This window comes from Spea bombifrons, chromosome 8 (genome assembly GCF_027358695.1).
Source record: "Spea bombifrons isolate aSpeBom1 chromosome 8, aSpeBom1.2.pri, whole genome shotgun sequence".
Lineage (NCBI taxonomy): Eukaryota > Metazoa > Chordata > Amphibia > Anura > Pelobatidae > Spea > Spea bombifrons.
The window spans coordinates 31,326,758-31,341,849 of NC_071094.1; the positions used below are offsets into that span (position 1 = coordinate 31,326,758).

General features: G+C 37.4%; 1 protein-coding gene across 2 annotated transcripts in view; it reads right to left on the bottom strand.

The window, feature by feature from the left end:
* Positions 1–15,092, bottom strand: part of ARHGEF6 (Rac/Cdc42 guanine nucleotide exchange factor 6) — a 33,666-nt gene that overhangs the window by 2,102 nt on the left and 16,472 nt on the right. The window contains exons 12-20 of one of the 2 annotated variants that reach the window (XM_053472898.1): positions 10,651–10,797; positions 10,110–10,196; positions 9,234–9,312; positions 8,746–8,885; positions 8,113–8,268; positions 6,913–6,933; positions 2,880–2,973; positions 2,101–2,190; positions 43–142 (exon numbers count right to left, since the gene is read on the bottom strand). In XM_053472898.1, coding sequence (XP_053328873.1) covers positions 43–142; positions 2,101–2,190; positions 2,880–2,973; positions 6,913–6,933; positions 8,113–8,268; positions 8,746–8,885; positions 9,234–9,312; positions 10,110–10,196; positions 10,651–10,797 — 914 coding nt within the window. The remainder of the gene's footprint in view (positions 1–42; positions 143–2,100; positions 2,191–2,879; positions 2,974–6,912; positions 6,934–8,112; positions 8,269–8,745; positions 8,886–9,233; positions 9,313–10,109; positions 10,197–10,650; positions 10,798–15,092) is intronic. The other variant, XM_053472899.1, reaches the window with a different exon arrangement.

A 15,092-nucleotide genomic window follows, 5' to 3' on the forward strand; every position in this document is an offset into this window, starting at 1 on the left:
ATGAACGTAGAGGACAGGATTTGGCACATTATCCAATCTTACTTGTCTTCTGTAGCAGTTTGGCCATTGCTTCTCATCTCCTCAATCATATGATTCTCCTCTTCTAGAAGCAGAACTTGTGGAGCTGAATCTTTGCGAGGCCCTTAAGTACAAAAAAGGAAAAAGAGTAAGAAAGTGGTGCTGGGTATAATATATGGTTAATATCGTTAGCTCACAAGAGCACAGTCTGCTTCTTCTTCTGTACCAGTATCTATTAATGCATTTTAAAATGACAATTACCTTTGTTAAATATTTTCACTGTCCCATATTGCAAGAGCACTTTTACGAGAAACCGCAATTTACTTTCACATTATAGTGTGCTATAAACGTGTTCTGCTACACATACCATAAGAATAATCCTATATGATGAAACACTATATTGATAGTAATTTCTTTACTGGAACATCATTGACATGACTCCTGATTTCTATGTATGAATAAATTCTTCTTTTTTTTTTTTTTTTTTTTTTACACCATTTTCTCCAATTTAAACTAGTGTTAAAATCTGCCTTTACAATAACGTCCCATTTGATTATATTCCCCACTGCCCTTGCGAACGACACAATGCATCATCAGAGCTTAAAACAATAACCACAGTGATTCATGTTGAGTGCGGAAAAAAATGTCTATATATGGCATAGATACTGATAAAAAACGATATTTATATTTCCTGTGCATGCAACAAACACAGATTATGATCTCTCACATCGATACTCACATTTCTCCTCTTTAACCCTTTCAAATCGTAATCCTGCCATTGTTGTGGAAAGTATAAAAACTGTTCCCAGTTTTCCCCACTGGACCATACAACACTTTATTATAGACAAATAATGAACAGTATGGATCCTGTCTCTCCATAGCACCAGTACACTATAGAAGTCTGACTACAAGACTAAGATCCAGAGCCCTCGCAGCACTGCAGGGAACCCGGATCCTCCTCCTCTCTGGCAGCTGGTGGACGTCTGCGTGATGCGCACCGACAACCTCCACTGCTGCCAGCACTTCTATGACTGAGCGCTGGCATCACATGACCTTCCGGTGCTCATTCATAGAAGCCCAGGCTCATAATCAGGGTCATCTTATAATCAAGCAATTATGGTAGTACAGTACACTATGTAATAGATGATCATAATGACTCATTGTAGCGACTTGTTCTAATAATCCTTTATCTTTTATATAGAGCCAATTATTTGTGCAGCGCTACTCGCAATACATATATTCAGGGTAAATGACAAGATTAGAATCGACAGGCTAAGGCAAACGTTATGAAAAACATTAACTTGCCAAGGAGCACAAATGTTCAGAATTAAGTCATCTGTATGCAAGCATAGCTTTCTAATGTGATACACAGCAGAGACAAACACAATCGGGATTTTCCAAAATCATTAAATCAGTAGAACGTAAAAGGAGTCAACGCTGATCGTTAATTCTAGGACTATGCAAAGACCTACTGATGGGAAAAGAAAAAAAAAAAAGATTGGGAAATTATTTTAAAAGCAGACATGAAAGCATATCGCCATTTCTTCTGAAAGGTTTTAATGGTTTTAAAGAACTGCTGAAATTAATATTTAATTTGAAGTAAACTAGAAATTGAGAACGGTGCATTTTTTTCAAAATTGCCCCAACCTCCTTTTGCCCTAGCACTACATGCACACAAGTATACTTAAGCCAGTAGTATTAAAAATAGTACACTATAGGGTAATCTGTAAGGGATGGATGTGGCCCTCTAGAACATTAACAAATATGAAGGGGTCTCACTGTAATCAAACGAACCCTCATGATACACACAAGCACAATGAAAATAAAAAAGACCTGGGTGAGTTTAAAGTACAGGAGAATTTGGGTCAAAACCTGGTGCATAATCCTTGGGTTACTGTGCTAATCGTGCCTTCCTTGTGCCAAATCAAAGCACCAATTTTTATTGGCATGCAAACCATTTGGTAACATTAATAATAATAAAGAATAGTAATAGTAGAAAAACACGAACATTGGAAAGTTATAAATTGAATGAGTGGTTAAACTAGCTGTAGCCTTCAACCGTGCAATATTCTACTTACTCACCCGAAGTGAGATTTTGCTGGAAGCCGGCACCTGTGCAGTATGCTTCGATTACTTTTAGAATCTGTGCATCTTCTTCTAAGGCAATAGTGCCTGCGAAACAAAAATTACAAAGCTATTATTTCACATCTGTGTAACCGTATTCATTATACTACGGCTCAGCATATTGGCAAAACCAAAATTTGACGTAAAGTGGGATATTTCAACGTAGTGATTATCACTATGCATTGTAAAGGGCTGACCCCAGTGAGCTTCCATTGCCAGAAGAGCCAAGCTGGCCCTGCATAATACATAGCTTCTACAGGACCAGCACCCATATAGAAGAAACTCATCCGGTTTGGCCCTTTAGACTGTGAAGACCAACAGATCACCAATTGCCGCGCACAAGGACTCTATCCACACCACAGATAACTCGCAAAGCATTTTATATGCGCACTTTTATCTTTCCTCCCAACTCAATGTATTATCCTATATTCATAATCTCCCAGGCTCAGTTCAGAAAAGACTACAGACTCTAAGACTCTTAAGCAGAGCCTATCAACACCCATGACTTAAGTCTCAGAGCCATTTCTCTATTATTTGAAATGAAATAGAAATGCTCATAAAACATTTGGTGATGAGGGTTAGTACACCCTCAAGAATACTGCTCTTATCTCCTTCACTCCAACCATGACTTGCGTCTCTCCTACCATTATCATCTCTTCTCACACTAAGGCTCTGTAAGTACTTTTAATGTAAGGCAATATGTAATAATAATACCAACAACAACAATAAAGGCATACTTTTCCTGAAACCAGAGTCTTCATCAGAAGGCTTTCTTTCAGTTTTCCGTTTTTGAAGAAATTTCTTCACTGGTTTGGGGCTTTTGCTGGATTCCTGAAGAAACCAAGAATTTACTCACATATCTTTGTAGGATAACCTTACATTTTAAAATTACAGACAATGTTAAACCCTTTCAGTGTGGTGCTCATCTGTGGTGCAGAAGTGCATAGACAATCAAGCATTAACTGGTCTGAATCACATCCAATACAGTAGAAAGAAAGCAGCAAGTGCATCATAACACAACGAACCACATGGCTTTACAGCACTGAGATAGGTTGCGTTATTCAATATTATACACACTTTAAAAGTCAGCAGATTATTGCACGTTTGCCGGCATTCGTTGTGAACAATGTGGCAATGACATCACATATGTGGAAAGAAGCAAAGGTTTTCTTGATCTGGCCCAGAAAGTCCATCATGAAAACAGGTACAACAACTGTACTACTCCCAGTACGAGAATCACATCCTGAAAAAGACTGAAGGACCACTGAAGAGAAGGGGTAGCCCAGCCTATATTAAAAAAGGAGTTAACATTAATATGTACATTGGAAGGATGAAGAGAGACTAAGGATATCTATAAAATGTATACTGCAGATTTACATTACAACTCTGGCTGCCAAACATTACAAGAGTCCCCAGCTAGAAGAACAATCTGCTCACTCCAACAGCACAGGTTATTGCTCATTTTAATTGTGTGTTTTATTGTTTAGCAATTACCCAACAATTATGCTCCATTAAAGTCAGGAGAAGTAGGTCTCTAATCATTGGCCCTGGAATGTCACGTCTATGTTATGCATGCAGGGTTACTGTATATTTCTGTTAGCATGGGAGAAGTCCGATGACAGCTGATGAGTTAAAAAACAGCGCATAGCCCTCTGGCAGCACGATATACACTTCTTGGTCTCATTGATGGCATAATCAGGGGTTCCACTGAACCATGACAGATCCCTAAGGCCTAGCAGATAAACTAGTTGTCCCATAAAATTGGTCCTTTACACCTACTGTAAAAAAATATATCTCCTGCATTCCTCCATTGTCTTCTATCTGACCTCCAACAGCCACTTAAGAAGTTAAAGAAATTAGACGTCTTGGAGGATCATTCAGCCGAAAGCTACTGTCGTAAATTGGTGATTATAAGAAAACTACATAATAATCATAAAGCCATCACTTGTTGGCTGATGTGTTGTTTATTTCCTGTCTGGTTTCAGTTGTTGGTTTTTGAGAAACGTCTTGATCGTGCCTGCTGGAGCTTGCATGTCATAATGCAAAGCACAAACGGATAGTAGTAGAAGTGCCACACAGGTACACTGTAGATATTAAAATTATGTTGTAAAACAATGTGCCGTGGCATATGGGGGGACAAATAATATTCAAGCTTGACAAAGGCCCTGTTTGGCCGAAATGTTGCTTTTTTTTTGCTTTCTCTAAATAAAGTATCCTAAAGATTGGAAGCTGTTGGGAGTGCTGGGATTCCTTTTCTTTGTTCTTGAACCCCATAGAAAACCTGTGAACCTGTGTACCGAAGAGGAGAGTACATCAGAGAGTCAACCTTCAAATTTGAAGGATTTGGAGTGATTCTGTGTGGAGAAATAGTCTCAGATCCCTTGCCATGTATTCTCCAACCTCATCAGGCATTATAGGAGAAGGGAGCCAATATAAGTGGAAGGCACTGTATGATGTACCCTACACTACGCACTGCAAGGAACCAAGAACAGGGAAAGTGATACAGATACCCTCACGTGAATATTAGTTTAAAGGTTCAAGACCAGTGACTTGCGGACAATAAGACTTCCAGAAACCTTAAATATATCAACAAAAATTACAACACAGAACCACATGGGCATAGAAAGGACAACCAATTCTCAGTATTAACAAGAGTGACACTGCTACAGGCAGGTAATAAATACATTTATTACAGGTAATAAATTACCATCAGACTCCTAGTAGGAGAGATAATGAGAGGGGAACTGCCTGCTACTATACTGACAATGTACGGGGAACCATAATATACCATAGGTTGTTTTTATTTAGTGTCATCAAATCTCTATAGAACAGTGTGTTCAATGTTCCAAAGAATCATTAGTGCCTTACATCCTTCGATCAATCCAGGAAAACTAAACCTGAGTGTCTATATTTAAGTCATTGAGCGATAAAACTAATTTTGCTAACTATCCCTCAGGCCTTTTTCAATGTCTTGTTATTTCATAACACCCCAGAGTATAAAGGTCTTACAGCTACAGCAGAGAATGTGGACCATTTTGACTAATGGGCATCTGTCTTGGGGGCATAAAACAATGATGTGCTTTAGAAAAACGATAAAATGTCCACAAAAAAGTATCGCCACCAAAAAACGGAACTGGAAAAACTGAGCGCAATAATTTGTTAAAGAAAATATCGATTGCCTGTGTAAATCTTAAAAGCAGCTTCTAGAAACCCATAAGGTTAGATTCATAATCCATGAAGTATTAAGTATCATTTGATCTATTATTTACAAATGGCAAACATTACATAAATATACATATGTGACGATAAAGCTACCTAGTTCTAGGTTGAATCTACACCTAACATCCATAAATACACCTAACATCCATAAATATTCTTAGGTTTACTTTTAAAGCATTTTTATCTATCCGGTGTAATTGTAGTACTATTGCAGGTTAAAAAAGACATTAATATATATGTTAACTTTTTGTTACAACAAAAAGGCTGTCAAAAAGTATGCATTTATTCTTCTTCAGAGAAGTAATTTCTCTGTAATTATATTATAGTACTTTTATTTATATAAAGGAGTTTGCAGCTGTGGGTCACGAAAAACAAGTTTCAGTGGTGGAATTGTGTTTTGGGACGACTATTACAAAAGTGAAAATGAATATAAGAAAATGCTGTAGGAGCAACAGTAATTCCAGTACTTATGGCAGCAGTGAATAAAGCGGGCCTGTTCTAACAAACACTAAAAAATGGAAAGCGTATATATTCAAAATGTGGTATAAATAATTCAATAAAATTATTTAATGGGAAGTTTTATAATATCTCCCCACCTGAGTAAGGGGCATTTACTTCACTTGTGCCATGCCCCTTCAAACCTCTGCCTCTACAACTATGCAATAAAAATATCTAGTGTGTTAAACGGGGTTAAAAAAAAAAAAAAAAAAAAAAATCAGGATACCCAGGACCTATTTGAGGTGATTGCTCAGTCTCCCTTCAGTCCATGTGAGATAATCCTTTGAATTAAAATTGTGCTGTTAAACATATGAAAGGCTATTCTATGTTTTACACACATCGGAAATATCCCCTGGATTTAATCAGCTCCAGCAATCACCACTTTAAGATAATGTGTCTACGTTTCAAGACACATATCCTACGTTAAACAATATTTCTACTAGGAAAAAGGTAAAATACCAACAAATCCAGCTCTTTATTCTAATCATGTTCCACTACCAGCTTTGAAAGCCTTTAAAATTTATTTTATGTTGAATATTGATGCAGCCGTGCTTTTATAAAAAGGATTTCTCCATTGCCGTTGTACTGGGAGTACATTCATTAGTTCTTCCTCTTAGAACATTAAATGCTTTTTCAGAGAGAATAGTAACGGAATAACCTGTTGATGTACTCATCCCTTACAATATCATAATGCAATCATGGTGCTCCCAAAAACATAACTCTTTAAATGCCAGAGGGGTAAAAAAAAAAAAAGGTTTTATGCCTCCCCACCTGTGCAGCACTCAAATGGTTAAACCATACCATCTTCTTCAAAGCAGAGTTAATGCAACGGCACACAGAAAGCAAAGGCAATCCCACGAAGCCTGCGTTTTAGCGTGTTAACAGATTTTGTTTTCTTCCTTTTTTAATTAAAGAAAAGAACGTGGAATTCTGAACATAACATACAAAAAAATATTTATTTTTTTGCTACGCACTAAAGACAGACAGAAGCGACAGAACTTGGAGCTGGGGAAAGCAATCTTAATGCGGCATAAAAGATGTGTCTACCCTTACCTTATAGATATAAGACATCCTCTAAAAACCAATATGTAGAGAAAGAAAAGAAGTATGAGAGACAGCAAATAAATATAAATCGTCAGACCGTATAAGTATTTTATATTATTTAATTTTTATTATATGCATTGAGAGCACAGCTGTTCACCAACAGATCCACAGACCAAAAAGCTATTGAAAATTATTTTTCATGCTAGGAAATCTACCATTTGGTGATTACTATAAACAGGTGTTACTATACGGGCTTTCCATGAACAGAAAAACATTCTGTAACGTTCATATATACGATCAAGAGCCTCATCACATAAAGTAATCTGCAAGTAGATCCGTTATTCATCACATATAAAACGTATGATATAGATACTGCATTGTTGGCGTTTAGCCTGGCCAGACATAACGATTTTCAACAGTGAGAGTCTCTTTTGCTTGTAAATTCCAGCTGTACTGGAGATCATTATTTTATTATTCATACTCTGTATTTTTTAAAATTTTTATTTATGTGTAGATTCTTTTTGTATTTCATCTATATTTGTTTCATTATTTTTGTTTATAACTATTATTTAATACTTGTGTGTCTTTAGCGCCGTCTTCTTTTTAATGTAATTAGGTGTGTCAAGGCTACCGATCTCTGATCCACAGAAGCAAATATTAGGCCATATTCCAGCAGTCCCCTAACTGCGGCCCATACATACAAACTGTAGTACTTAACAAGAACACCTGTACTAAAGCAGAGATTTTACGAAGCAGCAGCAAAATGGTGTCCTTTTCCATGTATGGACAACAAAGCTTTCTCGTCATAATGCGGCTACACAAATGGTCAGTACAAAAGCAGTATTGATTTCTAATTATAGGACTTTCTGAGATGGAGTAGAGCAGATGCTCACTGCTTTTCTGCAGCTTTCCCATTGATAATTTTTAACATGCACGTAATGACTTATTGTTGGGTCATGGCCTCCAATTTTGTTAATTCCTGCTGGTGCCAAAGATGTATAGCCAGCTTCCCTTTGAGTAGTTTGGGACTGCTACAGAACACATGCAATCAGCATACAGTAGAGGCAGTAGAGGCAGCTCGGAGAGAGAGAGAGGGAGGAGAGACATGGAGGGGGGGGGATATCAGAATACGCTATTTTATTTTTAATTGAAAAGACATGTAGAAAGGGAATATTAAACATAGCGGTGAAGATTATGTCTAAGACTCACCTCTTTGTAACACAATGCTGCTGATGGACGGAGTGGGGGGGCAGGCCTTAAGCAACTCAAAGTCCAGGTTTTGTAGATTTTGGCTGGTTCCAAAGGCCCTCGGGGAAGCATTGAAAATGAATGGTGAGAAGGTGCCGCTTGTTTTCGCTCTGAAATCTAAATATAGAAGCAAAAAAAAAAGTTAACACGCATTCAACACTTGGAGTAGAAAGTTTCACACATTACAGGAGTCTAATATTTACGATCATAATACAACATTAGTGAAATTAAAAGGAGGGAAGACAGCCAGCTGCTGAAGACATACCGCTGCATCATAATCTCATTAAACTACTGCACAACCCTATAATTTTTACAGTGACCCCATGGTGTTTTAACGTAAAACCTAGAAAACATTAGCACGTAGCCGATCGACGTCTGAAGATTGTAAGAATTGATGACATTTCACACTACAAATGTGGTGCAAGCCAAAGGGGGAACCATATTGTCTTGCGATTTTTACTTCATGTGAGGGCTTCCTGTTCAAGAAGAGTATGCATGAGACAATATCTTCCCCCAGCTTAGTATGGTAGAAGTTTGGATACACAGTCAAAACATTAAATAAGTTATGTGCCTCCAACTGTCAGAAAATCTTACCGAATGACCCGTCCAAGACTGCGTTTTACACAGGGTAGCATGGGACCCAAACGTTTTAGTCAGACGGTGAAGATGGTCCAGCCATTCTTGACAGTCCTGACTGCTGTTACAGTGCACCACGATGCGTTCTATCATGTGACCTAAAGCGGACAAAATACTGAAAGTCTCGCTTTTTCAAAGGTTGAAATCAATATTAAAATGAAATTATATAGTGCAATTACAAAATTAATTTACAAGACGAGGGGGAATACACACAATAATCTCTTTACTACATTCCTAGTGTGGCAAGTGGCTGTTTTCTAAGCATATCATCACGTATGGAGTTGTATAAAATCTATACATATTACAAGACTAAGCAGAACTCCCTCAAGACCACAAACGAAGACTACAAAAAAAGTGATTCACATCATGAGTCAATCAGGTTTATAATTTTCTAGAGATAGCAATCTGTGATTGTGCACCACATAGAACGGAAAGAACGTTCTCACCTGAAATTTCAAACGCGTGATTATTGATGTCATTGTCCTCAATTTTAACTGCTGACATTCCAGTCAAAGGTAATTTCCCCTTTCAAAGAAGCAAAATTAGAAGGAATAAGTATGTGTTTGTGGGCATTTTCCAGAGCTAGAACGGCAATATTTGTCATAAAATTTCCTCCAATCCGTACTCGATTTATAATACTAAATTATGGGTCAAACGTTTAAAAATTATGTCTAAGGAAACCCCTTAAAAAAAAAAAAAAAAAAAAAAAAAAGGAGATTCATCATTGAATGAACACAGCAGAAAATGGCTACATTTTTTGATGAAACGTACCCAAACCATTTGGTTACAGATTTTACTTTTTGCTATGCAAAATGTTTTTTGCTTTGTGTGTTTTTTTTTTTTTGTTTTTTTTTTAATTTCTTTCTCAAGAACTAAAATAAAAAATGTATATATTACCTTATCAGTTACTAACACATTAGAATACATGTTACAATAAAAACATGTTTACAAAACTGAAAGCAGTTGGAAATTAAAGGTTGTGATGAGAAATCAATGTATTTTTCATGCAAATACTAACCACATGGTCAGTACATAAATTATTAAAAAGGAGTAACATAAAAAGGCAAAGCTACCTTTTATTATTGGAAACTAAACTACATGTTTTTGTTTCAAGACATTTTCGCTTATAGAAAGGAAAAACGATTTGCCTAGATGCTTAAAAGAGAAAATAAAGTAAGTAATCCTACTAAGGACGGCAACATTTCAAGATAATTTACACACACACACAAAAAAAATTGTTCCTGAACCAATAAACCCAATAACAGCAACACAAATCCCCCAAAACATGCATATTTATTCATGTAAAGAATTACAGATAATACCTGATATAGAAAGCCACTCATTCGAGGACTAGCAGAGAGCATTAAAATTGAACTTGGAAACAGCATAAAATATCGCTCTTCTTTTTCCTACAACCAAGCCATAGACATAAGAGAAACTTATTAATATGATAAAATAAGTACAATTTTTATAAATCCAAAAGAAACGAGCATATATATTAAACAGAGCCCATGTGTAGCCATATCATATGAACATTTTTTGTGCAAATCAAGATTCTACAAGTTTCCACACTCTGGCAGAACCCAGGTTATAATTGAACCGTTATAAATTCTTTCCGTTGCAGCAGACAGAATAGGCAGCCTGATGGACTAAATGGCTCTTGTCCTTAGTCATGTTGTAGATGTCTGTGTTACAAGGCATTTATCATTAGAATTGACCTACAATCTAAAAAAAACGGAGGACCCAGCCATAAACAAAACTCTGTGGCATTTGTTAAGAAGCAATGTTCACACTGAAAGCGAGGGTGCGGGGCCAGCTTGATACTACATTTGAATTTAGCGCTTGACCTGACCCAACACATACCTCACTTGCTCCACACTGAACGAGAACCTGTGACATGTACGCAACATTTCCCAGTGTTTTAATGTCATCTCCTTCCCAGCTCTGAATGGGTTCTGAGAGGATCTGCAATTCCAGCTGCTTCCTTTTCCGCACATCCTGACATTGGGCCTGAAATGTACAGAATACATCACTAACACGTAGAATACATCCCACTTACTTCAGATACCGCCATGTCATGTTCCAAACGCAAAACCTACGTGGCTCTCCAATCTATGTGACTGCCAAACTCTATCTGCCCTTGCCGGGGCAGATAAGGGACTCTGCATTAGATTTATTGTGTTCACCAAATGTGTTAGCTTACCTATGGATTGCATTGCTTATATTCTCTGAGTTTATTACACATAACTATGGGTAGCAACATGAAATCTAAGATGTTTTTGATATACAGTTGTGTGAAATAGAACATATACCCTCTTTGAATTCTATGTTTTTGCATATAAGGCCATAACAATCACCTGTTCCTTAGCAGATCTAAAAGTTAGATAAATACAACCGCACATGAACAACACATAACATATTACACTGTGCCATGATTTAACAAAAATAAAGCAAAATGTTGAAGCCGTGTGAGAAAAACCAAGAGTACACCTTATGAGTCAATAGCTTGTAGAACCACCTTTGGCAATAACTTGAAGTAATCGTTTTCTGTATGACTTTATGAGCCTCTCGTATCATTGTGGAGGACTTTTGGCCCACTCGTCTTTACAACATTGCTTCAGTTCATTGAGGATCGCAGATATTTGTTTATACACATCTCTTTTAAGGCCCCGCCACAGTATTTCAATCAGGTTGAGGTCTGCACTTTAACTGGGCAATTGCGACCCCTTGATTCTTTTGTTTTTCAACTATTCTGTTATAGATTTGCTGGTGTGTTGGGGACCCAATTACCCAATTTCGGCCAAGCTTAAGCTGTTGGACAGATGGCCTCACACTTGACAGTAGAATACTATGGTATACATAAGACCTGTTTTCCAGGACACACAATTTTTACATATTGAGGACCAGCCCAGATATAACACTGCCCTGCAGTATGTGTGGTGTATAGATGGGAACCAATTAGTCAGTTATACATCTTCCATATTGCAGGGCAGCACTTTATCTAGGCTGGTCAGCAATATGTAAAAATGTGTGTCCTGGAAAACATGGCCGATGTGTTCACCCACCGGGACTTCCACTCCTAAGAAGATTGTTAACCGTCTTGAATGTTTTCCACTTTTGAATAATCTCACTGTAGAATCATGGACTTTAAATTGATGGGAAATGGCCTTATAACCCTCCCCAGAGTAATAGGCAGGAACAATTGCTTCTCTAAGATCATTTCTGATGTCTTTCCTCCTTGGTATTGTGTTAACACACACCTGAATGCTCCAAACCAGCAAACTGCTTAAACTTCGGATTTTCATAGAGGTGATCACACTTGCCAACGACCAATTAATCAAGGGCATTTAATTGGCAAAACCTGTCTGCTACTTACCATCTTAATTCCTATGGAAGCACTAATGGTGTACTTAGTTTTTCCACACATGGATTCTCCATTTTGGCTTTATTTTTGTTGAATAAATTATGACACTGTAATATGTCATGTGTAGGTTGCTCATTTGAGGTTGTATTTACCCAATTTGTAGACTTGCTAACCTGGAACAGATCATTGTTGTAAACCCATATAATTCAAAGAGGGTGTGTTTTCTTTTTCACACAACTGTATATGACAAGATTTTGATATTTTTGCTTTGCTTCAAGCAGCCAATGACTAGAGAAAGTTGTTAGACAACGGTGGGTCAGGGAACTGCAGCTTCTACCTAAAGTAAATACATATTTTATTTACTTTTTCAATAATGCATATTGAAGTTCTTCAAATAGCTCCCTGGGACATTAAACTGTCCCCTTAAGTTTCCTCACTCAGTTCTACCTAGCAAACACCAACCTAGAAAGCTTCCTGTCCTCGCCATTAGTGATTGAAAGTCTATAGAACCTGTTAAATATTTTAGCAATAACCTACATGCGGCTGCAAATGACAAAGCACACAAGTGAAACAACAGAGACCGTTAACACGCAGTTTGAAAGAGAACGTTTCTATGCAAACACAGTTTCCAGCTTTCCTGTTTTCTGTGAAATACTTTTTTTCCCTCCCTCATGAACAGAACACAGTAAGACAGGGACGGTTGTGGTTTCTTTTTCTCACCAGTAAAAAAGGCGTACCAATCCTTCAATAGGGTAAGCAATAGATCTTCCCATTAAAGAGAATACCGCTGTATCGACTAAACCAGGGGTGTCCAACCTGCGGCCCTCCAGCTGCCTCAGGACTACATCTCCCATACTCATCTGCCAGGTCCTTAGCTAAAAGAGCATTATGAGAGATGTAGTCCTGCAGCAGCTGGAGGGCCACAGGTTGGACACCCCTGGACTAAACCATGGTAATAGTATCAGACAGGTGATGGCTACATGTTATATATTTTCTTGTTTAGCTTTACAGTAGTTTGGGAGAGGTATAAACCGGATTCTAAAACGTATGTGCAGACAGGTTTGTTCCCCTCCAAGGACACTTATGCCAATCAGAGATCCTAAATATCTGTGTTATTGAGAAGGGTCCTATGAAACAGCCTTAAAACTAGTATTTGGTCTATAGGCCTGTCTGAAGGATTCACTATAGGATACAGTCATTTTGTGAAAAAATGAATTCTATGGTTTTACATATCAGGAAATGATTGCAACTATCTATTCCTTAGCAGGTCTAAAAATTAGGTAAATACAACCGAAGATGAACAACACATGACATATCACACCGTGTCACAATTCATTCAACAAAAATAAAGCCAACATGGAGAAGCCATGTGTGAAGTACGTACGTAAACCTTACAATTCCATAATTTGGAGAACCACTTGAAGTATACGTTTTCTGTATGCTGTTACCAGTCTCTCACATTGTTGTGGAGGAATCTCCATCTTAATTTCTATGAAAGCAGCAAGGGTGTACTCAGTTTTTCATACATAGCTTCTCCATTTTTGCTTTGCTAGAGAGGTTAACCCCTTAATGACAAAGCCCGTACATGTACGGGCTCAAAGTGCATAGTTTTCAATGGGTTTAGGGACCGCCCATTGTCCTTAAGGGGTTAAGTAGTCCAGCTACATTTAATCAAAATGAAACATCCCTGAAAGACCTATAACAACCCAGACAGACAGAGTCAGTTGATATAACGGCTATCTTTGAAAAAAATCAATAATATGCCCACACAAAAAAGAATAAAGATCCCATCTGGCAATTTAGAAAAAAGATGAGATGATTATGATTTCAAAATATATTTTGTGATGAGAGAAGTAATGAAACCTAGGAAATATTATTTCTCCAAAAATAGCTGTATGGCTTTTGTATTCTACTTTTGTTTCCCAACTATGATTAACCTTCACATTAATGAGAGATGCATTTTTATTGCTGGAGTCGATGAGTGTTTACTGAAACCACCATGCACCGCCATCAAAGGAAACCCTCCTACACGCTTCTCATGTGAGGAGAATGTGAAAGTAGCCTTATATCATACGACTAACTCAGCAGTCCGCATGCATCATAGACTATTTTCCAGAATGTATATCCAAAAAAAAACTGCCATTACTTACATCTTGATTGTCACCTACACATTTTTTAGAAATGTAATAAAACTACCTACAGTTGGTGCTTTTGAGTATTTTTAGTGAATATGTCAACAACCTATCAGTGCCTGCTTTTTTGCCATGTGACAATTAAGTGTTCCCAACAGAAATTATGAAGGGGCAAACATTTAAAAAGATTAAAGAATTATTTGTGGAAAAGGTTTGGGTACCGGCCGATACAGTATTTTTTTATTATTATTAGCTCCCTAATGCCACAGTACGTTATAAAAGTGTTATATTGTACTCAGGAGATGTTGTTGAACACATATTGGGGTGTCTCCCAGTGACATATTTCAGGAGCGGTAAATTCATACCTAAAGTACAATGTGTGTGTGGGAAAAATATTACTACCAAACAGCTGGTAGTAGAATTAGTACATAGGAAGGGTTAAAATACGAGTTTTTGAAGTGCCCTGGGGTGTCTAGTTTTCAAACATTTATGGTTTGATATATATTTGGGGGTAAACTGAATTGGCTGGCTTTAAAGATTCCCCAAATAGGACATGGGGCAGAATTTTCAACATGTCAAAATTCCAGGTTGAAGAACTGAATTGCTCATGTCCCAAATGTGGCCTATTACCCCCAAACAGCCTGACAAACCAATGTGTGGGTGGCATCACTGTCCTCAGGAGATGTTGCTGAACACTTATTGGTATGTTGTTTGGCAGTGAGATATCAGAAGCTGTAAATTCATAACTGAAAAAAAAATTCTACCGCAATTTTTTACATTAGCATCTTAAAAACCCTGGGGTTTCTAGT